General features: G+C 46.1%; 1 protein-coding gene across 1 annotated transcript in view; it reads left to right on the top strand.

Moving 5' to 3' along the window:
* Positions 1-23,804, top strand: part of ADA (adenosine deaminase) — a 30,223-nt gene that overhangs the window by 5,414 nt on the left and 1,005 nt on the right. Inside the window, exons 2-10 of the mRNA XM_043986770.1 lie at positions 5,954-6,015; positions 12,521-12,643; positions 14,487-14,630; positions 15,401-15,516; positions 19,704-19,831; positions 21,049-21,120; positions 21,203-21,304; positions 22,244-22,308; positions 23,286-23,415. Coding sequence (XP_043842705.1) covers positions 5,954-6,015; positions 12,521-12,643; positions 14,487-14,630; positions 15,401-15,516; positions 19,704-19,831; positions 21,049-21,120; positions 21,203-21,304; positions 22,244-22,308; positions 23,286-23,415 — 942 coding nt within the window. The remainder of the gene's footprint in view (positions 1-5,953; positions 6,016-12,520; positions 12,644-14,486; positions 14,631-15,400; positions 15,517-19,703; positions 19,832-21,048; positions 21,121-21,202; positions 21,305-22,243; positions 22,309-23,285; positions 23,416-23,804) is intronic.

The following is a 23,804-nucleotide window of genomic DNA, read 5'->3' as shown; positions in this document are numbered from 1 at the left end:
ATGGTCTCCAGGGTCCCTTCTAGCTCTAAATTCTGTGATTCTAGAAGACTTCCTTCCCTGACTCTCCTTCTCTTCCTGTTTTGTGTGGACCTCTTCTTTGCTCTTAAAGGGAGAAAGGAAACGAGAATTTGTTAAGTACCTTCTATGTTCCTGTCACTGTGCTAAGCACTTTATCAATATTATCTCACCAGCAACCCTAGAGGTAGATGTTATGATGATCCCTATTTTACACTTGAGGAAACTGAGGCAGACTTGTTCAGAGTTACACAGCCGGTAGGTATCTGAGACTGGATTTGAGGTAGGTGTCTGAGGCTGGATTTGAACTCGGGTTTTCCTGACTCCAGCACAGGATTTTTGATCTGTGATTTATTTGGCATAAAAAAAAAACAACTAATGGATGAGGAAATGCCTATCAATGCAGGACAGCGTATCCTGGTCTAAGAATCATCAGATCAATACCTTGCCTAAGGTCATACAATCGGTATCTACTTGGGGCAGGATTTGAACCTATGTCTCCTGGGGTTTGAGTCAAGCTTTCTGTCCACTATAGATCTCTATCCACTATGTCACACTGCCTTTCATTGGCTATACTTTAAGGTTTGTAAAGCCTTTAAACACATGATCTTGTTATTTCATCACAATCTACCTTATTGGTATATGTGTTGTTCTTCCATTGGGTCATAAGTTCCTTGAAAGTGCATCCCCAGAACTGAGCACATTAAGCACATAGTAGTGCCTTAATAAATCTTTGGTGAGTTGAATTGGTCTTGTGAGAACAGAGTTACATGTACTGCAGTAGTTAGGGAAGTCCTCCCCAAGGAGGTGGCCCTGAAGGTGGACTCCACCACAGCTATCCCTCTTCCCTCTTACTGTCTCCACAAGGGACCAACTGAGGGACCCTCAGCCAGCACTGAGTTTCTTCCAGTCCCTGGCCCTAGACCAAGGTATTGTTTGCAGAAAATGAGATCAGGAAGACAAGCGGATATCCGGCCTATGCAGAACAACTTCTTGGCATATCCAGACTGAACCTGGGCTTGGTTGGGGCTGATCTCAGAGGCAGGGCATGACTCCAGGGATTTGTCTGCCTTGTGATCTCCACTAGATAGATCACTTAGAAAGTAGCCCTGGGGGACAAACCCCAGTGAGTCTCCTCATTCTGGGATTTAGAGTTGGAAGGGACCCTATAGACTAGCAAACTGAAGTTGAGAGAAAGGAAGTAGCATATAGGCATTAAGTAGTAGAGCTGGGATTTGAATCCAGGTCTCCTCATTCCAAATCTCTTTTCCCCACAGGCTGCTAGCTCCTGTAGTCTCATTTGGTAGGGCTGGTGGAGTTCCCATGATGAACCATTGAATTCCAGCTCCCTAGAGAGCCCTAGGGTGGCAGATCAAGCCCCAGAAGAAATCATTACTCTTCCTGGGCTGGGTGGTCTGGCCAAGGAGACAGACAGATACACACACACACACCTAGAGATGGGTAGGTAGTTTAGTTCCGTGGTAAGAGCACTGGTCCAGAGTTCAGGAAATTACACCCTTGGATAAGACCTTTCCTATTTCTGAACCTCAGTTTCCTCCTTTGGAAGACAAAGAGATGGAACTAGATGGTCTACAAGGTCCTTCCAGCTCTGCCTAGAGCTCTGTGCTGTTTAGAGAAAGAGCCTCACCTGCAGAGACTCAAAGAGGAATAAGGTATGAGGCAGGAGGAAGAGAGATTCCCCACACCCAGTCCTAAGCACTTAAAAGCCATCCCCAGAAGGTCATACATACTTCAAGAGCCCAGAGCTCTTCTAATTCTTCCTCTAGCAGGTGACTGATTTACAGCCCACCCACCGCCCATCAGGTAGGTATCAGCATTGCCTCTGTGCTGCAACATGGTATAGTGGAAAGGACTTGGGATTTGGCATCAAAAGGCCTGATAGACTGGCCACTTCCTACCTAGGTATGAGCTTTTGGTCCAATTACTGTCCAACCAGCCAAACCTGAATCTGAGATGAAAAGGCATGTGTTACCCAGGCTTCAGGGAGGAGGGGGGGGCAGGAGAAGAGCCACATCTGCTCCTGCCTTGCTGCTCCCTCCCTTGGAATTCCAAGTGTGAGGGGTAAGTCCCCTCTACAGTGGGAGGAAGCAAACCTAGAGGACCTTCCTGCAGGTGGTGGCTGGAAGTGAACCAGACCAGCTGCTCCTGAGCCCTGCCAACCCAGATGCAGCTGTGCTAGCAGCTAGTTAAACAGTACCCAGACTGAGAAGCCAAAGAAATGGGGATCCCCAGCTATAGCTGGGCATCCACTCAATTGACAAGCTCTTCTTGCCAGCACTTTTCCCCCATCTCCTCCAGGGTCCGGCTTCCCTCTGCTTATCTGCGAGGCTCTCAGTGCCCTCGGACTTCCTTCCTCTTTTACATTCTCTTTCCTGGGACAGTGCCCAGTGGGCAGGGTGCCCCCTTGACTGAGAGAGCTTCTGTATTCAAGGTTCCCTATAATTATGTTTCCTGTCAGTCTCTGGCTCCTTGCCCCATGAAGGGCAGTGGACTCTTGCCCTGATCCCCAGATTTCTAGGAAAAACTGCTTTCTCACTAATTACCACCTGCCTCTGGGGATGGTATCCTTTGGGTGTATCCTGAGAGGCAGACCTAGTGATGGAAGATCCCCTGAGGATTTGGAACAGACTCCAGTCACTGAATATCCCAGCCCATTGCTCAGAAGAAAAAGGTACACTCAATCCCAACCCCCATTTAAGGTTCTGATAAAACCTCACTTTAGAGCTTTACCCCTAAAACATTTTATATGACTCAAAATTTTTGTGGTTGGGGTTTTCAATAGTTATCTAGCTGGAAGAGACTTCCACACTCCTCATTTGATAGAAAAGGAAAACGAGTCCAGAGGAAGGGAAATGATTTGTCCAAAGTCACATAGTGTTAGTGGCAGAGGCAGGACTTACCCAGGCCTGCTGACTCCCAACCCTGAGCTCTTCCCACCACACTAGAGATCTCATTATTAGATGAATCATTATGATACACTTAGTAAATGCTCATGGCCTTACTTTTCTTTTATCTTGGATCTTTGTATTTGCTTAGAGCAGCTCCTGTTCTGGGATCCCTGTGGCTGCTGGAGACCAGGAAGTGTATTTGGTTAAATTGCTCTAGATGCTGTGCACAGACCTGCAGGTGTTGAACACTCCCTACCCCAAGTGAGGTTGCATAGCCAGAAAGACAGTCTCCTAGTTGCAGGGGGTGGGGGTGGGGGACAAAAATGGCAGGTGGGACTTATATCTTCCTTTTGCTGTCCTTGGAGCCTGAGAACTGTCTTTAAGAGCTAAGATGGCTATTGTGTCATGGAACAGGTCTAACCAGCTACCTCAGCAGCCAGACTGGTGCTTCTTCAGTGTGGCTGGCTTTGTCCTGGGTCACCTCCACTCTTTCATCTCATCCCTCTCTTACTGTGATCTTGAATGGACTTTGGAAATGGCTAGATGGAGTTAGAAATTCTCTGGGGAGATGAGCGAGGCTGGTCTGAGGGGGGGGGGGACAGTTCTATGGCCATGGACCAGGTTAGCTGTAATTGACTCAGCTGGAGATTGGCCTGGAAATACTGATCTCTTGAACCCAGAGAACCCATGGTACCATATCTGGGTGGGCAATAATTAGGAAGTCCTATGGGGCTCTTTGAGTACATCCAGGTCCTTTCCTCTCTCTTGGTTTGGTTTTGTTTTTTGGCAGGTCAATGAGGGTTAAGTGACTTGCCCAAGGTCACACAGCTAGTGTCAAGTGTCTGAGGTTGGATTTGAACTCAGGTCCTCCTGAATCCAGGGCCAGTGCTTTATCCACTGTGCTAACTAGCCGCCCGCTTTTCCTCTCTTTTTAACCAAAATAAGCTTATTTCTACTTCCCTGACTTCCCAGGTGACATTTTAGTGAATCTGTGAACTCATTGTTCTACTGTACTAATGTGTCAAGGCTATTGGAAGGAACTCTCCAGGGTCCTCCTTCTTATTCCTTGGCTGTTCCACTGCTAGAACCTCACCCCTCACTTTTCCCTTCAGTTGCAACTATTCACTCATGCAGCAAGTGTTTAAGTGCACATTGTATTCCAGGCACACTAAATGAGCATTTTATTTATTTCTTTATCTACTTATCTATTTTATCAATCTACCCATTTATTTATTTTTGTGGGACAATGAAGGTTAAGTGACTTGCCCAGGGTCACACAGCTAGTAAGTGTTAAGTGTCTGAGGCTGGATTTGAACCCAGGTCCTCCTGAATTCAGGGCTGGTGCGCTATCCACTGTACCACCTAGCTGTCCCCTAAATGAGCATTTATTAAGTGCATGTTATATTCCAGATACATTAAACGAGCATTTATTAGGTGCATATTATATTCTAAGCACTGTAAAACCAGGAAGCCAAAATAAAAATGAAACAATCCTTGCCCTCAAGGAGCATATATTGTGGTGAAGCAACACAGGTAAATAGAAATAGATTTCCTCCATTAGGAACCATGATCCTAAGAAGGGTCCATGTTGTTTTGAGAAGGTTTCAGCAGAGAGTTCCAAGATAGATATACATAAAAGGTTAGGAACTAACTGCTGGGTTAAATGAGCTCTCAGGTCTCTGCTAGTCCTAAATTCCATGATCCTAGAAAACCTTCCCTGACTCGGCTCCACCTGGAAGTCTTGTCTCTCCTCAGGTACTTTGAGTACTGTGTCTGGACCTCTCCTTTGCCTCCAGGTAGTACTAAGGATAGCTCCCATTTATACTAGGTGGTGCAGTGGATAAAGCACTAGCCCTGGATTCAGGAGTACCTGAGTTCAAATCCAGTCTCAGACACTTGACACTTAGTAGCTGTGTGACCCTGGGTAAGTCAACTTAACTGTTGCCCTGCAAAAAAAAAAAAAAGACTTCAGGAATAGAGACAACCTGTGATTTCACTGGAATGGGAAACATCAGGGTGAAGAAACTCTCTTTACCAATGCAAGTCAGCACCTTCTAGTGCTGTTCAGAGCACTAAGGTTAAGTGACTCACCCAAAGTAACATAGCTGTAATAAGTCTCTGTTGGCTGGACTGGAATATAGGGCTTCCTGACTCCAGGGACAGATCCCTATCCACTCTACCACACAAATAAGTTAATACAGGGGGCAGCTAGGTGGTGCAGTGGATAAAACACCAGCCCGAGTTCAAATCCAGCCTCAAACACTTGACACATACTAGCTGTGTGACCCTGGGCAAGTCACTTAACCCCCATTGCCCTGCAAACCCCCCCCCCAAAAAAAAACCCAAATAAGTTAATACAGAGTAATGAGGGAAGTAGGAGTAGAGAGTAAGGACTCTTGCAGGAAGTAATTTTTGACCTGAGCCTTGAAGGAAGTTCGGGATTCTTTTGTTATTATTCATAACAATGCACGCATGTATAGTAGTATAATATTTATGCAACATTTTCCTCTGATACATCCTGGCTGTGTATCCCTGGGCAAGTCACTTCATTCTTCAAGACTCTTGGCAACTCTAAGTTGAAGAGAACATGCCAACCTATATTGGTAAAGGGAATTTCTTCACCTTAGAGTTCCTCATATGAGTGAAATCAGATTCTCAGCCCCTATCCCCATCCTATTTTCTTCTCAATAAATTCTGCAAGGTGTGTGATATTAGTAGTATTAACCCTGTTTTCCAGATAAGGAAACAGCTTGAGAGAAGTGATTTCCTCTGGCCGCCCCCCCCCCCCCCAGGTCAGAGCTACAAAGATGCATGGGTGAAGAAGAGTCATCTTACAATGTGACCTGCAATGGGGAATGAGTCTGCTGCCACTCCCATGGCTTTCAGATGGACAAACTGCTCAAACCTAGAGTCAGATCCCAAATATTCATTTTTTTGCTGGGGATGAGGAAGGAATTCTTGCCTTCCCTTTGCCCTCTCTGCATCTCTCTTAGGCCTCCTGGCCTCTTATAGTTCTTTCTCTCTTTTAGGTAGAACTTCATGTCCATCTGGATGGAGCCATCAAGCCTGAGACCATCTTGCACTATGCCGAGTGAGTACAGTTAGCCCTTTCCCACTGCAGAGGTTAGGAGCAAGACGTCCCCTCGATCTGGAAAATCTGCAATAAAAATTTTTTGGTCCTCCCTTCATACCAGAGAAGAAGTCTGAATTATCACTGAATTATCATGGTATTAAAAAAGAAAATGTGTCAATTATTATACAGTTCTATACATATATGTTATGTACTTCTGAGTTTCTACACTTTTTCTATGTCATCTGCTGGCTGTGTGTCATCCTCTGCTTCCACAAAACTCTCCCCAGATTTCCATTAAAATTTTTTTTTGGGGTGAGGCAATTGGGGTTAAGTGACTTGCCTAGGGTCACACAGCTAGTAAATGTCAAGTGTCTGAGGCCGGATTTAAACTGAGGTCCTCCTGACTCCAGGGCCGGTGCTTTATCCACTGCACCACCTAGCTGCCCTTCCATTTAATTTCTTATGTCAATCTGTGATATATTGAAACTACAATGGGAAAAGTCAAGGTGTGGAAGAGATAACTATGTGAAAGGAACGGGGGGGGGGGGGGGGGCGCCGGGGGGCGGGGGGGGGGGGGGAGGGGGATTGGTTGCCTCTGCTGATGGGAGGGATTAAGATGAGCAGTTATGCTTTCCCACCTCAAGAGGGCTATCAAGTGGCCAATAGGTTCTGATAATTAGTGTCTCCTCCCAGAAATTACCTTGTATTTAGATTGAGTGATTTATAAGTGATAGGCACTGCACCAGTAATTCCATTGATGCAGGGCACTTGGCAGATAAGGAAACTCTATTTGTACAGTTTGGCAACTTTCTCTGAAGCTTAACTCTCAGAGAGCTACTGAGAATATGAAAATTAAGTGACCTTCCAGAGGATGAAGATCTGCTATGTTGACAGATGTGAGACTTGAACTACCTCTGACACATATTCTGATGCCCAATTGGGGTGGAGGAGATCTGACTTTAAATTTCTCTGTCAAATAATAAACTATTCACATTCATATTGAGCCTTAAAGTTTGCAAAAAGCTATCCTCACAAAAGTTACATGAGGTAGGTGATGTATCATTATCCCCATATTACTGATTAGGAAACTGAGGTTCAGAAGAGTGAAGAGCCCAAAATGACATGGCTAGTAAGTGGCAGAGACTCAAGCCCAGGTTTCCTGACTCTATCAACATTCTGTGATCCTCACCATGATTTTCAGAAGTATGGCTCTTCTGACTAATATAAGACAAAGAATAGTAGATGTAGAATTCAATCATTTTCTGTTCAGATGAATGGGTTTGCTTTTGCCAAAGAGTCCTTCCTTACAAAGAGCTGCCCTCAGTGCCAAAGCCATGGGGCTGTCTGTTTCAAGTAGAGTCCCACTGAATTAAGTGGGACCAAGTGAGATTGTATGGTTCTTCAAGGCCATTTTTGGCTTTGTATTCCCAGTGCCCAATGTGCTTCTTCTATATATTAGGTGCTTAATAAATGCTTCTTAAATTGGGGGGGGGAATACAATTGGGGTGGAGGGTGAATGTAAAATGTTAAAAAAAAAAGTTAAAAATTTTAAGTCAATCTGGAGTCAGTCCCGGGGTGCCTTGGGAGTGAGTGCTGAAATCTAAGGAACTGGGGAAACCTGTTGCTGGAAAAGAGTGTCAGACTTGGGACGTGATCTAATCACAAGGAGTACCAGGTTGCTAGCCATTTGTCTGCCAAAACCTTTTTCTGCAGAGCCCCCAATTCTTTGACCCCTTACTACCTCCTGTCCCCTGCTGCCAGGTGGACATGGTCAGGGGCTGGCTCCATCCAGCTCCCTGGCCCATCAGGTCATCTGACTTGCTTCAGCAGCCTGGTAGAAAAGGTTCAAGCACAGCTTTGGAAGGCCACTGAGTCAATGAGTGAAGTAGGGGATGTCCAAAATCCATCAGTAATCAGACAGGGCCACCAACTCATGGTGATAATTCATCTTTCCTGGAACAGGAGTGTGTTGCAGTGTCCTAAGCCTGAGGCAGGGCATATATCTCCTGAGACAGGGAGTATTATCACCCCTTGGGGGGAAGTGTGTGTGGGGGAGGAGTTCCATAGCAAATTAATGACTCAGCTCCAACTAGGACCCAGGTGTTTGCTGTTCTTCAAAGGGATCTTGAGATTGTGACTTCAGGTGTCCTAAATGTGACTTGAAAACAGTGCACAGTTTCAAAGGACAGTAGCTGATAGCAGCCAGATTTACCCACCCAGCCCTGATAGGAAGGAGCCTTGCGGGGAGGAAGGGCTGGGTCGTCTCTATTTACCCTTAACCCATTTAGGCTAAGCAGCAATTTGGACTGGTCTTAATCAGGTCATTAGAAGCAGCAATTGGGAACAGAGAAGGGACCAAAAGGGAAGGACAGCCTTTAAGAAGATAAGGAAGATGCAGAACCCTCATTAAGAGGATAAGAAAAGCCTAGAACACTCATTACAAAGATAAGAAAAATATTAAGACCCAGGATAGGGAGGAAGGAAAGGGAGCTGGGAGCTAGCTATCTTGGGGTTTCCCTTAGAATAACTTAATTGATTTATTTCTTTTTAAGTTGCCTCATCCGTTGGGGTGGAGAGTAATCTGAATTCTAAACCAACAAACCCAGGGCTAAGGAGTGGTTGGTTATTAGTGGTCACAGGCTCATTGTTTTTCTGGAATCCAAGGAAGGCAAGCAAAGCTTGGGGGCATGACCTTATAACAGAGGTCAGCTAAGAAGGACATTTGGCCTCTAGGGAGGCAGCTGAGGTTTGGAATGGTCTGGCAGTCTGAGGCTAGAAACCAGGTATGTCAGTGAGAAAATAGGTGGGGCAATAATTCAAAGGCCCAGAGAAAGAAAAATCCTATATGTAGAATATTCATAATGGCACTTTTTGTGTATTCAATCCAAATGAGATATAGATTCCCTCCTCCTTCCCTGTGGATTTGGAATGGCTAAATTATCCCTGTGATTTTTAAGAAGATACAAAATTGGGGGGCAGTTAAGTGGTGCAGTAGATAAAGCACTGGCCCTGGATTCAGGGGGACCTGAGTTCAAATCCAGTCTCAGACACTTGACACTTACTAGCTGTGTGACCTTGGGCAAGTCACTTAACCCTCATTGTCCCATGCAAAAAACAAAAAAGATAAAAGAAAGAAATACATAGTAGATAGGAGTTAGGCCCCACGGGTTAGAAAAACCTAAGTTCACATCCCTTCTCAAACACTTTCTAGCTCTTTAACCATGGACAAATCATTTAACTAGCCTGGACCCCAGTTTCCTAGTCTATCTTTAAAGTTTTTACAAAAAAAAATTACAACTTCACTATTTGCTTATTTGCTTAAAAAAAAACAACAACAAGAATTATGCACAGGATGTGACCAGATCATCTTGATAGTAATTCATCTTTGTAGGAACTCTTTTTAATTCTTGGTATGGTCCGAATTGATTTTTTTTTGAGTGGAATGTAAAATTATATATTCTGTTGAGAACTTTTATTAAAAAAATCAAATAGAAAACATGTAACAAATAATTCTTAATTTAAAAGAACTTTCACTTATAAAATATCAGTAGTTTGGAACTTCCCTTTTAATACTATTCATTTTTGGACATTCCAAAGGGTTTTAGTTTTTGATATATCAAACATAAATCATTATTTCACCTCTAGGTGGTCTCAAAGAGGAGGAGAGGATTATAGTGGGGATTTAAAATCTTTCATATACATACATGAAATCATGTTTTTAACCTAGAAAAAAGAATGATTAGAACATGATTAGTTAAGTCAGAATTTAAACTACATTTATGAACAGCCTCGTAGCTCAAATGTTTTACATTACTTTACTAATACTAAGGAGTATATCTAAGAAAACTGAAATCTTAATTATTGATGACATGTTCAATAGACAACTCTTTCCCACATTTGTATTTATTAAAAACTGACATCATAAGGGCAGCTAGGTGGCTCAGTGGATAGAACACTGAGTGATAGAACAGGAAGACCAGAGTTCAAATGCAACGCTTGACATTTACTAGCTGTGTGACCCTGGGCAAGTCACTTAACCCCAATTGCCTCACAAATCAAAAAAACAAACAAAACCTCGACATCATAGACAAAACCTGTACAAAAAAAATGAATGACTTGCTAGGGGCTGCATAATAGTATTCATGGGAGAAGTTATCATCTGGGACCCCCTCTTTCTCTGCCATGACCATGTCCTCTTCCTCCCTCTTTCTCCCTGCCCTTGGCCTCTTCCTACAACAGCTTCCCTTTTCTTAGATTTCACCTTTGGTTCAACATCCACAAGTATCCAGAGGTAAGCTGTCTGGGAGGATGAAGTCCTGAATGTTATTTCCTCATATACTCAGTGTTTCCAATCATATGGGCTCTCTGTCTTCAGGGTCATTTTCACAGGTTTAAGATGTGTATTCATACTGACATCCACGCTTGTGATTATTCCATGCACTTGCATTCCATTCTTCAATTCAATGGTTACAGTTTCATGACTCAACTTCATCAAAAATCTCAGAAGCTTCATCTTTCATGCTGCCATCAACCTTTTGGTCTGATACGCTGCAAAACCACAACCATTACGGTGCTAACACGGACTGAGGGAATCGGTCCAAATTGATTCTAGCATTAGCAATTGAGTAGTAAGCATTCTGCTTGCTTATTTATTTATTTATTTATTTACGTATTTACTTACTTACTTATTTATTTATTTTATATTTTTATTTTTATTTTTAGTGAGGCAATTGGGGTTAAGTGACTTGCCCAGGGTCACACAGCCAGTAAGTGTTAAGTGTCTGAGGCCGGATGTGAACTCAGGTACTCCTGACTCCAGGGCTGGTGCTCTATCCACTGCGCCACCTAGCTGCCCTCAGTAAGCATTCCTTTAAGTTCTTGTGGCCAGTATATCATTTTTCAATGAAGTTTACATTGCCATCCTATCCAAAAGATCACAATAATTTCTAAAAGGAAATCATACCAGAGATTTCTTCAGTAGGATTTTATATAGACTAGAAGGCCTCCCAGGGTCCTTTTCCCCTCTGCACCTGGGATCTGATGAATGCAGGGAGGGAGAGAACAGACCATAGAGTAGAAAAAGCATGGGATTTGGAGGTAGAGGATGTGGGCTTGAGTCCCGGTCCTGTTACTTACTTTCTTTGTTATTTGGGATAATTCCATTTCTGAGCCTCAGTTCCCTCATCTGTAAAATAAGAGGGGTGGGATAAATAATCTCTCTGGTCCCTTGCAGACTTCCTTTGTGCTTATGCCTTTCATGCATCCAGAAAGAGAGAGGGGAACATAGTAGAGGAGGAGAGGAGGGGAACAAAGAAGCCAGACTGGAGTTGGATTCAGAGAATCAGCACTAGACAGAGGCTACCAGTGGAGGAGGGCTGTTTATGCTAAGGCAATTTGGAAAAGGAAAGGGAAAAGCATGGGGCGGGTAGTATTTGGTAGCCCTGCTGCTCCATCCACAGCATCCCTAGCATTCTGCACTTGGCCTAAGGGCTGCAGGGCTCTTTTTCTTCTTGACCCACTTTTCGTGTCTATGCCCAAGTAGGGGGGTGGTAGCCTGTGAAGGAGGCAGGCCCAGAGTCAGAGGAAGTCTGTGGCGCCTGCTCAGGCCCCAGGAATTGTTGAGCCAGCAATCAGTGCCCTGATAAGTCTCTTCCTGGCACGTAGCCAGGCAGGGACCATGCCCCTTCCCACAGGTCACACCCTCTTATTCTGAGAAGGCTAAGTCTCACCACTGGGCCCTCATGGGAGAAAGTCCTGATTCAGCAATGATTTATAGCACTTCAGAGTTTTGATGGATGGTCAATTCCCTCTCCCTCATTTCATATGGGCCCCTTCCCCATAAAGGTCCCTTGAGGGGAAGAGTTGATGATTTCCCACCCCCCTCTCTCACACACACACACACACACACACACACACACACACACACACACACACACAGAAGCATTTACTTGTCCACATGCTAGGTTGTGGAGGCCCTTGAATTCTCAGCCCCAAAGTTTGTTCTTTTCTCATTGAACAGTAGGGAACCATGGACAGTTATTGAGCAGAAGAGTGACAGAGTTAGACCTGCTTTAGGAATACTGTGGGCAGGGAGGATTTATGAAGGGGTAGAGGAGACAAAGGGTAGCTGGAGGAATAGAACAGAAGGAATGGACCTGGATCTGGGAGGGATCTCATAAAACATACCTAATTCAACCCTCTCACTTTACAGCTTGAAAAATTTTTTGAAGGTTTCTTCTCCTTTTTTTCCAAACATGTTGAAAAAGCCTAATAGAGGGAAAGTAACTCGTCCCAAGTCACAATTAACGAGTAGCAGTCAGGATTTGAACTCAGGCCCTCTGCATCTAAATCTGGTTCTCTTTCCACAATAGCACAATCGCCTGCATGGGGTTATGGTCTATGTGCCTAGAAGGAAGGCAGGGGACCTCAGGAGTGGGTCCCACCCTCGCTGCTCTGTGGTCCCAGGTTTTCCTCTCCTCTTGAGTGGCTGTCAAATGACTGTGTGCTTTGCTTTTGCTTGCAGAAAGAGAGGAATCCCGCTTCCTGTCAACACAGTGGAGGGACTCCGGGACATCATTGGCATGGACAAGCCCCTAAGCCTCCCCGAGTTCTTGGCCAAGTTTGACTACTACATGCCGGCCATTGCGTGAGTTGCCTGGTCCCCCTCCCCTGACCCCCTGCCCCGTGAGAGTGAGAGGCCCATAAGATGAAAGAGCTGGCCAACTAGGGCTGAGAGCTGAGGCCATTGTATCTTATATGGGGGAATCTGTGGCCTGGAACAGTTAAGGTGCCTCCTGATGATAGGAGAGTGGGGGTGCATGCCCCTCCTGGTGGCTCGAAGAATACTTTCAGAAGCATGCACTTGAGGCATCTTCCCAAGAGCCGAGGGAGGCAGTGCCCACATCAGGGTTATTTGGACTTTACCGAAGGTCAGAAAAGTCAGAAAAGTCGGGAGATTTGTCCAAAGGCCTGATATGCTGCTAAGTGGTAGAGCCAGGGCTCAGACACAGATTGTTTCTACTCTGCCTGCTGCCTCTTCAATGGGTGATCAGTTCATTAATTAGTTAGTCAATTCATTAATTTTTTGATGCCTACTATGTTGCTGGGCCTATAAGGAACACTTTGGGGCACATACGATGGAAAAGACTCGGTCCCGGCCCTTGTGATGAAGACAAGGCAGACACAAGGATCAAAGAATGAGATGTTAATGAGGGTTAAGTGGATTGTGGGGGAGATGCTCTGGTTTAGAGAAAGGTTTTGGTGATTTGGGGTGGTCAGGGAGAAGATATGACTTGCTCTGGGCCAGGCTGGGTGTGGAAAGGGAGCGGAGCGCAGAGAAGACTCCAAGCAGGGTGAGAAATGTACAGTCTTGGATCATAGGGATATGGATTGTTATTAGGATCATAGATAGAGGCCATCTGGTCCAACCCCCTCATTTTATAGAGGGGAAAACTAAGGCACAGGTAGAGGAAGTGACTTGCCCACAGTTAGTCAGGTAGTAAGTGACAGACCCAGAATTTGAACCCAGGTCTCTTGACTAAGCCAAAGCTCTTTATATCATGCCAAGGGAGTGAGGATGGTACATTCTTTTGAAGGGACAGTGAGAAAAACAGAGTGGAGGAGTCTATGGTGGAGGGGCCTTGAATGCTGCTGTTCAACAGGCAGGCTTATTAGCACCTAGAGGAGGGACCCAAGGAAACCCAGGCCTTGAGTTTGTTCTTCCCTTGTTGCACCCTGGGTTTTATCCTTCCTGGAAACCCTCCTGACTGCAGCATTCTCCTTTGGTTTGTACTACTCTCTGCCCCTTCCTCTGCTTCCACAAAGGGGAAGTGGGTTTCTGGCTTGGTTGGTTGCTGTCTGCCCCCGAGAGTTTATGACAGGAAGAGGATTGTGGGTATGTGCCTGTGGAACTGCTATCTTACTGCACATGAGGCTTTCACACAAATGCTGCTGGCAAGAGGAGACATCTGTCTTCTCCCACAACCACTCATACCTACTCATAGAATATCATGTCTCATAGAGACCCATAACTTCTCTCCTCTTTCCTTCTCCCTCTTCTCTCTCTCTCCTTCAAACACACACACACATACATACACACACAAACATATGCTCTCATATTCTTTTCTTACATAGATGTGGGTGGCTAGGTGGCACAGTGGGTAGAGCGACAGGCCCGGAGTCAGGAAGACTCATCTTCTTCCATTCAAACCTGGCTTCACACATTTATTAGCTGTGTGACCCTGGGTAAGTCACTTAACCCTGTTTGCCTCAGTTTCCTTATATGTAAAATGAGCTGAAGAAGGATATGGCAAACCACTTCGGTATCTTTGCCAAGAAAACCCCAGCTGGGGTCATGGAGAGTTGGACACAACTGAATGGCGGAACAACAAAGGCCTTCCCCTTTTCTTCCCTTCCTTCCCTGCCCCCTCATGCCCTCAGGAATGGAAGTTGTTCTGAGCCCTGCCTTTCTTGTGTTCTTCTCCTCACAGGGGTGACCGGGAGGCCATCAAGCAAATAGCCTATGAGTTTGTAGAGATGAAAGCCAAGGAAGGGGTGGTATATGTGGAGGTGCGGTATAGCCCCCACCTGCTGGCCAACTCCAAGGTGGAGCCCATTCCATGGAATCAGGCTGAGTAAGTGAGGGAAGAGGAGCCAGGGTTGTGGTGTGTGTGTGTGTGTGGGGGGGTGACTAAGGGTCAGGGGAGGGAGTGTCCAAAGCCTGAACCTGAGCAAGCTAGAATTCTGAATGGGCTGATACTCCCTAACTGGAAGATGAATCCCAGGTGCACGCTGAATCACAGGATTTAGAGTAGGCAAGGATCACAGAGATTATCTAGTTAACTGCCCCCCCCCCCATTTAACAGATTAGGAAACAGTGAGGTAAAAGCAGTCAGGACTTGAACCTGGGCTTTCTGATTCCTAGGCTCTGAGTCAGTGATCACCTGCCCTGATTCATCAATATTCTTTTAAAAGATGAATTTTTATTAATATCTTTTGTTTTTACACCACCTAAATTTCTCCCTGTAATCCCAAACCATCTTCTCCCAGAGAGACATTCCCCTAACATTCTAGCAGCAATGTCTCAAGCCCCTTGGCTTCCCATATGGTATCAATTTAGCCACTTTCCCTAAAAAACAACATGGGGGGGGATGTGTAGGTTCAGCTAGAGACAGGAATCTTGCTCATAAATCCCTGTCTTCTGATGCCAAGAAAAATGCCACTCACCCTCACTGGCCTATAGACAAACACAACAAAGCCCCTCCCTGCCTGGGGTCTGTGCTCAGCTCTGGCCCAGCCAGTAGCTGGGTTTTCTGTCTTAGTGGGGCCTCCAGGCTGAGGGGCTGGCTTCTTCCCCGTCCCGGTGGCCTCACTTCCTTCTTTGGGGATCTCTCTTTCCATATAGGGGCGACCTCACTCCTGATGAAGTCGTGTTTCTCGTCAGCCAGGGCTTGCAGGAGGGCGAGCGAGACTTTCACGTCAAAGTCAGGTCTATTCTATGCTGCATGCGCCACATGCCAAGTAATGTATTATGCTCCCTCTCCTCACTTCCTTTGGCCTGCTCCTTCCTAGTCCTCATCATCCCCCCTCTTCCTTTTTCCTTTCTTTTTCCCCTCCGTCTTTCCTTCATTCCTTCTTTTTTCCTCTCTCCTTCCTCCCTCCCTCCCTTTCTCATCTCCCTTTCTATCCCCTCTAACCTGTTGACCTCTTCTTCCCTTCTTTCCTCTCCATCCTTTCTTTTTCTCTCTCTAAGGACCACTGGACCTTTCCAGCTGAAACTGCCCATGTGTGTTGTCTCCTGTAGTAGGATATGAGGAACTTGAGAACAGGGACCATCTTACTTTTCTGTTTGTATCACTAGCACTCAGCACAGTGCTTGGCATATATATAGTAAGTGTTTAGTGAATGCTTTTTAATTCTTCCACCCCTCCATCTCTCCATCTATCCATCCTCTCCATCTGCTCCACCCTGCTCACCTCTCCCTCCCTCCATTCTTCCATCCCTCCCTTCCCACTTGTGTTCTCTCATTCCTTCTTCCTCTCTTTTCCCCCTTATGATAGTTCCCATTCTATTCACTTTTCCCTCCATCCTCTTCTCTAGAAACCTTATCACTGGAAACAGATCCTTAGAGTAGGAAGCATTACCTCTGAGGACCCTTTTGCTAGGAAGATATATGCCCAAGTCTTTTCTCTGAACTGTCTTGTCATCTTCACTTATATACATCTTCCTCGAGCCTTTAGCTAGCATATATACCACCTCATGTACCGTGCCTTACCTTTTGCCTTTTTCAATCCAGAAAGGGCTTCTCAGAGTTGAATTTCTTTTTTTTTTTTTTAAGTGAGGCAATTGGGGTTAAGTGACTTGCCCAAGGTCACACAGCTAGTAAGTGTTAAGTGTCTGAGGCCGGATTTGAACTCAGGTACTCCTGACTCCAGGGCCGGTGCTCTATCCACTGCACCACCTAGCTGCCCCTGGCTTCTCAGAGTTGGAAGAGGAGCAGGGCAGGAGGTGGGAGACTCTGGCTGGGTGGTTGTGGGAGGTTTCTAGACCTTCCCCAGGGCTTTTGTGGTGTGAGGTTGCCAGCCCTAGAGTTACGCCATGTGGCAGCTGGTAGCCCTGAGAGAGATGATACAGCCATCAAAGTAGGGATGAGGGCATCTGCCACTCTTACCATCTGCTAAAAAGTTTTTGAAGGACTGGTCTTTTTTTTTTTTTTATACGGGGCAATGGGGGTTAAGTGACTTGCCCAGGGTCACACAGCTAGTAAGTGTCAAGTGTCTGAGGCCGGATTTGAACTCAGGTACTCCTGAATCCAGGGCCAGTGCTTTATCCACTGTGCCACCTAGCTGCCCCATCAATTCTTTTTTAAAAAATCAAAGTATTTTTTTTACTAGTTCGTATTCCTCTCCATAAAAAGAGTCTTCTGGACCCGCCACAAAGAGCAGATGCCTATTTGGCAGATATACCAAAGAGAGATTTAGGGAAATACAGGAGTCCACAGGGCCCAGTGAGGAGGCAACATGATACAGGGGATAGAGCGGCAAAGAACCCAGGCTCAGATCCCCGGCTTTGCCTCAGATCTAAGCGGTCTTGGGCAAGTCATTTCTCTTTTCTCTGGGCTTGTGGGCTTTTTGTTTGTTTGCTTTTTACACCCTCAGTACCAAGCAGAGTGCTCACGTAGGCACCCAGTCAGTCAACAAGCATGACAACTGATTTTCCTCATTTGTAAAGGGAGACTGTTAGCCTGCCTCACATAGCTGGGCCCTGCCAGCTTCCAGTCTATGAGCCTATGAATTGATGAACTTGCATGCCCGTGAGAGCAGTGAGGAGAAGAGCTCACAGAGATCTGGATTTCTCAGAATCTCGTGTGTGTGTGTGTGTGTGTGTGTGTGTGTGTGTGTGTGTGTACACAGAGGAAGTTGCTTTATATATAATGTATATATGTATACATGTGTGTATATGCAGACACAGATGGATATATACATATACGTGTATGTATATGACTGTATGTTTGTATGTGTACACACACACACACACATATACACAGAGAGTGTGAGAGCACACACATGAGTGCTATGTTAAGCCAGAGCCCACAGTGAAAAATGTCAGCTAGAATTGGAAGCTGTAGTCAGTGGGCTTTCTCTCCAATCTTTGTCTGTGAGCAGATCTATATACAGGATCTTGCAGCTCTTGGGATTCAGTTGGAGAAGGGGATGGTGTTTGATCCTGAGGTAGCTCATCTGGTATCATTCTTATTTCCAACAGCTGGGCCCCCACTCCTACCCTGTCCGCTCATGGCCAGCAGAGATAGTGATAACTTTTCTTCCTGTCTTGACCACAAAACCTGATGCCTTCTGATGTGGGGCTATGGAGGGTTCAGGGCTTTTCCTGATTGCCAGCCCCAGCCCCACCCCCAGCCCCTTCTGCAAGAGGACCACTAGGGTCTATTACAAGGGGTCTGGAAGCTGCTGCCTCTCTCTGAGCAGTGTTGGATGTGGGTGGGGGTTTCCAGAGCCCTCAAGCTCCCTGGCCAGATGCTTCCAGACGTGGTGGGGATTCACTTTTCTGGGTCTTATGAGCACAGCTGCACTCAGGCACTCTTTGACTGACTTAAGGTTAGGACTCAGCTGGGTAAGCTAGAACCTAGGTGTTCCAATATTCTGGGGTTGGGCGACATGCCCCAAGTTCTTTTACCTTTTTAAAATCTGAACAGGATTTGGTTTGTTCTGGCCTCATGGTCATGCTTCCTTTTTTTTTTTTTTGGTGAGGCAATTGGGGTTAAGTGACTGGTCCAGGGTCACACAGTTAGTAAGTGTCAAATGTCTGAGGTCAGATTTGAACTCAGGTCCTCTTGACTCCAGGGCCAGTGCTTTATCCACTGTACTAACTAGCTGCCCCTCACGTTTCCTTTTGTACTGGCTGGGGCCATGGGGGTTAAGTGACTTGCCCAGGGTCACACAGCTAGTAAGTGTCAAGTGTCTGAGGCCAGATTTGAACTCGGGTATTCCTGAATCAAGGGCCGGTGCTTTATCCACTGCGCCAACTAGCTGCCCCTCACGCTTCCTTTTGAATCTGATTATGAGCTATGTGTGAGCTAGAAGGGACCTCAGAGATCATCTGGTCCTGCCCCTATCTCACAGATGAGGAGACTGAATCTCAGTGAGCAAATGATCCACTCAAGGTCACAGAGGTCTTTGAGCTCCAACCATGAACTACTGTTTCCTACCATCCCACAAACTGGCAATGCTTTCTTGTTCCCTCAGTTCCCCTGAAAGCATAAAAATGTACCCCTAGATTACAGAGCTGTGCTGGTTCTTTAAATGGAAAGCCACAGAATTCTGAACTTGGTGGTGTCAGCACCTGCAAGGCAAGATAATTTGTCTGGGATCACGCTGGGGTGAATTAGAGGACGTGGGTGTATGTGCCCTAGAGAAAACCTAGGAAAGTCATGATAGTCATCTACAAATATGTGAGAGGTGAATATATAAAAGTGAGATCAGGCTTGGGGCAGAATGAGGAGAAATGTGAGAGTGCAAGTTGCAGAAAGGTATATTTTTACTCAGTATAAGAAAAAAAATTCCCAATAATGAGAGCTCTTCCAAGGTGGAATAGAATGCCCTGGAAGGAAGCGGCGTCCCTTTTTTTTTTTTTTTTTTTGCAAGCAATAGGGGTTAAGTGACTTGCCCAGGTTTACACAGCAAGTAAGAGTCTGGTACCAAATTTGAACTGAGGTCCTCCTGACTCTAGGGCCGGGCTCTAATTGCTGTGCTCCTCACTACAGACATGCAAGGAGAGGCCAGGTGTGTACTCTGTATTAGGAATTTCTGTGATTGGCCTGGGTCAGAGATCCCTTCAACGCCAAGATTGTATGATTTGGGCAAGCTCTCGCCTGCTCATGCTTGCTTCCATGGGCAGAACTGGAAACGGGCAACATGGACTTGTCTGGTTCCTTCCTATCATGATTTCACTTATGTGCCGTGGTTGGATTTAGCCTTACCCTCACTTGATGACTCCCTGTCACACCTCCTTAGCCTTGGAAGGCTTGTTTCTCAGTCCCCAGGGACATTTGTCTTGTCAGTCCAATGGGAGATGGACACAAGTGGTGGTGTCTTCTTGTATGCTAGCGCTTTGTGCCTGCCCTTCCCATAGCCTAATTCCTTTCAGGTTTGAGGGGCTCCACTGACACATACTCTGGGTCTTGCCTACAGCTTGGTCCCCCGAGGTGGTGGAACTCTGTAAGAAGTATCGCCAGCAGACGGTGGTGGCCATCGACCTGGCCGGAGATGAGACCATTGAGGACAGCACCCTCTTCCCTGGGCATGTCCAAGCCTATGAGGTGAGTAAAGATGGGTAGTGGGGGCCAGAGGAGGGGGAAGAGGAGGCTGGCAATGGTTCATGCATAACAAAGCAAGCCTTGCTTCCTAGCAGTTGAAAGGCTATGAAGAGAACTGTGGAATATAGATGCTGATTGAACCATACTATTTCTTTTGTTTTTGGTGCTGTTTTTCTTTTTGGGGGGGTTTTCCTTTTTTGCTCTGATTCTTCTCTTACAACATGACTAATGCAGAAATATGTTTAATGTTATTATATATATAACCTATATGAGATTACCTGCTCTCTAGGGGAGGAGGGGAGGGAAGGAGAAAAATTTGAAATTGGAAATCTTATATAAACAAATGTTGAAAACTAAAAATATCTAAATTTACTTATTTATTTACTTATTTATTTTGCGGGGCAATGGGGGTTATGTGACTTGCCCAGGGTCACACAGCTAGTAAGTGTCAAGTGTCTGAGGTCAAATTTGAACTCAGGTCCTCCTGAATCCAGGGCCGGTGCTCTATCCACTGTGCCATCTAGCTGCCCCATGAATTAATTTTTTAAAAAAAGAAAGAAAAGGGGCAGCTAGGTGGCACAGTGGATAGAGCACCGGCCCTGGAGTCAGGAGGACCTGAGTTCAAATCCGGCCTCAGACACTTAACACTTACTAGCTGTGTGACCCTGGGCAAGTCACTTAACCCCCATTGCTTCACTAAAAAAAAAAAAAAGAAAGAAAGGCTATGAAGCTTTTGCATTCTGTTTGCTGCCAACATTTCTGTAGCCTGGGAAGGTGAGCTTTGGCACCATGGCAGAACAAATCCCAGGCCAAGATCCTGTCTCTGCCACTGCCTGGCTACATGCCTGTGCCCTTGAAGCTCTGGACCTCAGGTCACTGATCTGTAAAATGAAGATGGCCATTAAAGTCCCTTCTATCTATACTATTCCAATTTCTCCACTTCCTCATTTTCCCAAGGTTCCTGACTCTCTATGCCCTCTCGCTCTCACGCAGGCAAGTCAGTTCCTGCTGTGTTGTGAGTATCTGTTGCCATGAGTAACAGCAAGGGCTTCTGGAAGACTGAGGTTACCAACCCTCTCAGGTTCAGACAAAAGTGAAACACTGACTGTGGATCTTTGGAGGTCTCTATCTCCTATGACCTCTTGGGTCATGTAGAGGTTTCCCTTAGTTCCTACACCTACAGATTCAACTCTCTCTTTCCCCTTCCTGTCCCTTTACAGGAGGCTGTGAAAAGTGGCATTCATCGGACAGTTCATGCGGGAGAAGTAGGGCCTGCCAAGGTTGTACAGCAGGTGAGGCTAGAAGTAAGGTAGACAGGCTGGGAGTGTCCTTGTCTGGGTCCTGCTTTCACTCTCATCCTCCCCTCGACTGTAGGCAGTGGATATTCTCCATTCTGAGAGGATAGGCCATGGCTACCACACCTTGGAAGACACCACCCTGTATGAGAAGTTGCTGAAGGAGAACATGCACTTCGAGGTGAGTGGGTTGGCTAGATTCAGCTTTCTAGGATTCATTTGGGCATGCTCTTAGTGCCTTTAAGTGCCTAGAATGTGGCATCCTCCCTTCCCCCATCCATGGACTAAGTTTTGGGGCAAAGGAAACCTAAGAAGGCTCCCTTCCCACCCATCCTGGGGGGCACACAACGTGCCAAAGTGCTTCCCCTCAGGAGCAGAAAAACACACCGGATTTGGAGTCAGATTCTGGGTTTTGAATTCTGGCTGCATGATCCAGGCAAGTCATATTTTTGGTTCTTAGATATTTAGAACTCAAGAGAGGTTAGAGATCCAGCTGTCTCCTTTTACAGATCGATAGAGACCTATATGGGGGAAATGGATTGTACCAAGTCATACAAGAAATAAGACCACATCTTTGGACTCTGGATTCAGTGTTCATCCCATTACACTGCCTCCTGGACTTCATTTTCCTTGTCTGTAAAATGAAGGGGTCAGATTAAATGTCCTCTTGGAGGTTTCTTCTGTAACGATTGGAATGACGCCACCTGCTGGAGACATACTGTAAAAGAGTTCCGCCCATGAAGGGAAGGTCTTTGAGGGCAAGACCAGGAGTCTTTTCTTTGGCATCAGGAAGTGACGCGGGCTAGTGGGAGGAAGAAGGAAGAGATTAGCGCTCTGTCTGGGTCGTTTTCCTTTGGACTCTGGTGGAGAGCGGAGCTAGAAATGTGCTCTCCCTTTAATAGATAGGAATCTAGGCCTTTCTCTCTCTCTTTACCAAATTCTTATTCTCCTTAATAAACGCTTAAAAGTCTAACTCTTGCTAAAGCTTATAATTTATTGGCGACTACTCATTGGATATTTTAGACAGACTAGCTAGAATTTTAGCCCTTAACACTTCCCCATCTGGCATCCTACATTTCCCCAATAGTGTTTCTTGTTCAAGTTGTCATTTTTCCCCCAGGTCTGTCCCTGGTCGAGCTATCTCACAGGAGCTTGGAAGTCGGGCACAGAGCATGCGGTCGTACGGTGAGGTCATACTCTTCTGATCCCTGCCAATACCTTCAGGGAGGCATGGAATGTCTGCTTACAGTCCTAGCAAGGCTTCATGTATGTGCCGTGCTTGGGCTTGCTTTGCTTTCAGCCAGTGATGGCCTTCTGCTAGTCTGCAGGCCAGTAGCATCTCCTTAGCCTGGGAAGACTTCTCTCAATCCCTGGGTCATCTCTCTCCTGCCAGGCCAATGGGAGATGGACACAAGGGCTGGGGTCTTCTTGTATGCTAGTGTTAAGTGCCTGCCTCGCCTGCACCCCAATGCCTCTCAGGTTTGAGGGGCTCCACTGATACACGGTGGAGTCCCCTGCAGCTCTGTGGGCTTACTTTCTTGGCTCTCTTGGCTAGTGCCATGGTCCTAAAGTTGGACTTGTCTTATTATTCCCTGCTTCCTATACCTTAGGAGAGTTTCCTGGGGACTCTGGGTCTTCAGACCTCCTTCTTCACTCCCTCATTTAGAGAGCACTGACTCCCTCCTATACCATCTGTGCCCACTATTCTGAAAGTGCCACATGTCCCATGGTGGGGCCACGGTGGGTAATATACATTATATGAGAGTTGTCGAACCACTTCTGTGAGACATGGGACCATCTTATCTACACTTTGCTTGTCATTAGATATAGCACTCTGCAAAATAGCGTATGTTAATACATATCTGAATTCATGAATGTGATAGGCCCAGAAGTGTCTTCAGGCCCCAAGGTGGAAGCAGGGGGTGAGTGAGTCCTGTGTTCCCTGGGGCCAGAGGCACTTGGTGTGAGAAGGGCAGTGAGACCTGGCCAGAGTCAGCTAGCTGTCCCCAGGCTCACAAAGACCAGGCCTGAGCCCATGGGAGTGAGCAGCATAAGGGTCACAACTGTTTCTAGTGGGGATTCACTTGTGGCTTCCTTTTCCTCATTTCTCTCATCTGGGTGTTTTTTTTCTTTTAATTAATTGAATTCTTTTTCTCAACCAGGTTTAAAAATGATAAGGCTAACTACTCACTCAACACAGATGACCCCCTCATCTTCAAGTCTACCATCGACACAGATTACCGCATGGTCAAAACACAAATGGGCTTCACTGAGGATGAGTTTATAAGATTGGTGAGTGACTCAGGGAAAGTAACATGAGAGTAACACTGGGAAAGAGGGGGAACTAGCAGGGCTGTGCCCTGGCTCTTCCCCTAGCCCCAAGAGGCCTAGGGTTTGCTGCTTGCTTCTTTAAACTAGAAAAGGGTCTTAGGCTTCCTCTACAGCTCTCCCCTGGGGAAAACCCACCTCGAGCAACCCCTCCAGGCTGGAGCTACCTTCTCATTCATTTTTAGATAAATTTGCCATACTAAAAACCAAGGGATTCAGAGACCTTGTCATCAGTCCTCTGTCTTACTATGCATGAGCCTTACCCTCTTCTTGGCTCACACAAAGTTTCCTGTCTATCTCTCTGGAGCAGAGCAGGATGGAAATAGCCCTGGACCAGGGAGTGACCTGCAAGC

This window comes from Dromiciops gliroides, chromosome 2, assembly GCF_019393635.1.
Source record: "Dromiciops gliroides isolate mDroGli1 chromosome 2, mDroGli1.pri, whole genome shotgun sequence".
NCBI lineage: Eukaryota > Metazoa > Chordata > Mammalia > Microbiotheria > Microbiotheriidae > Dromiciops > Dromiciops gliroides.
This window is presented reverse-complemented; position numbering and strand designations above follow the sequence as displayed.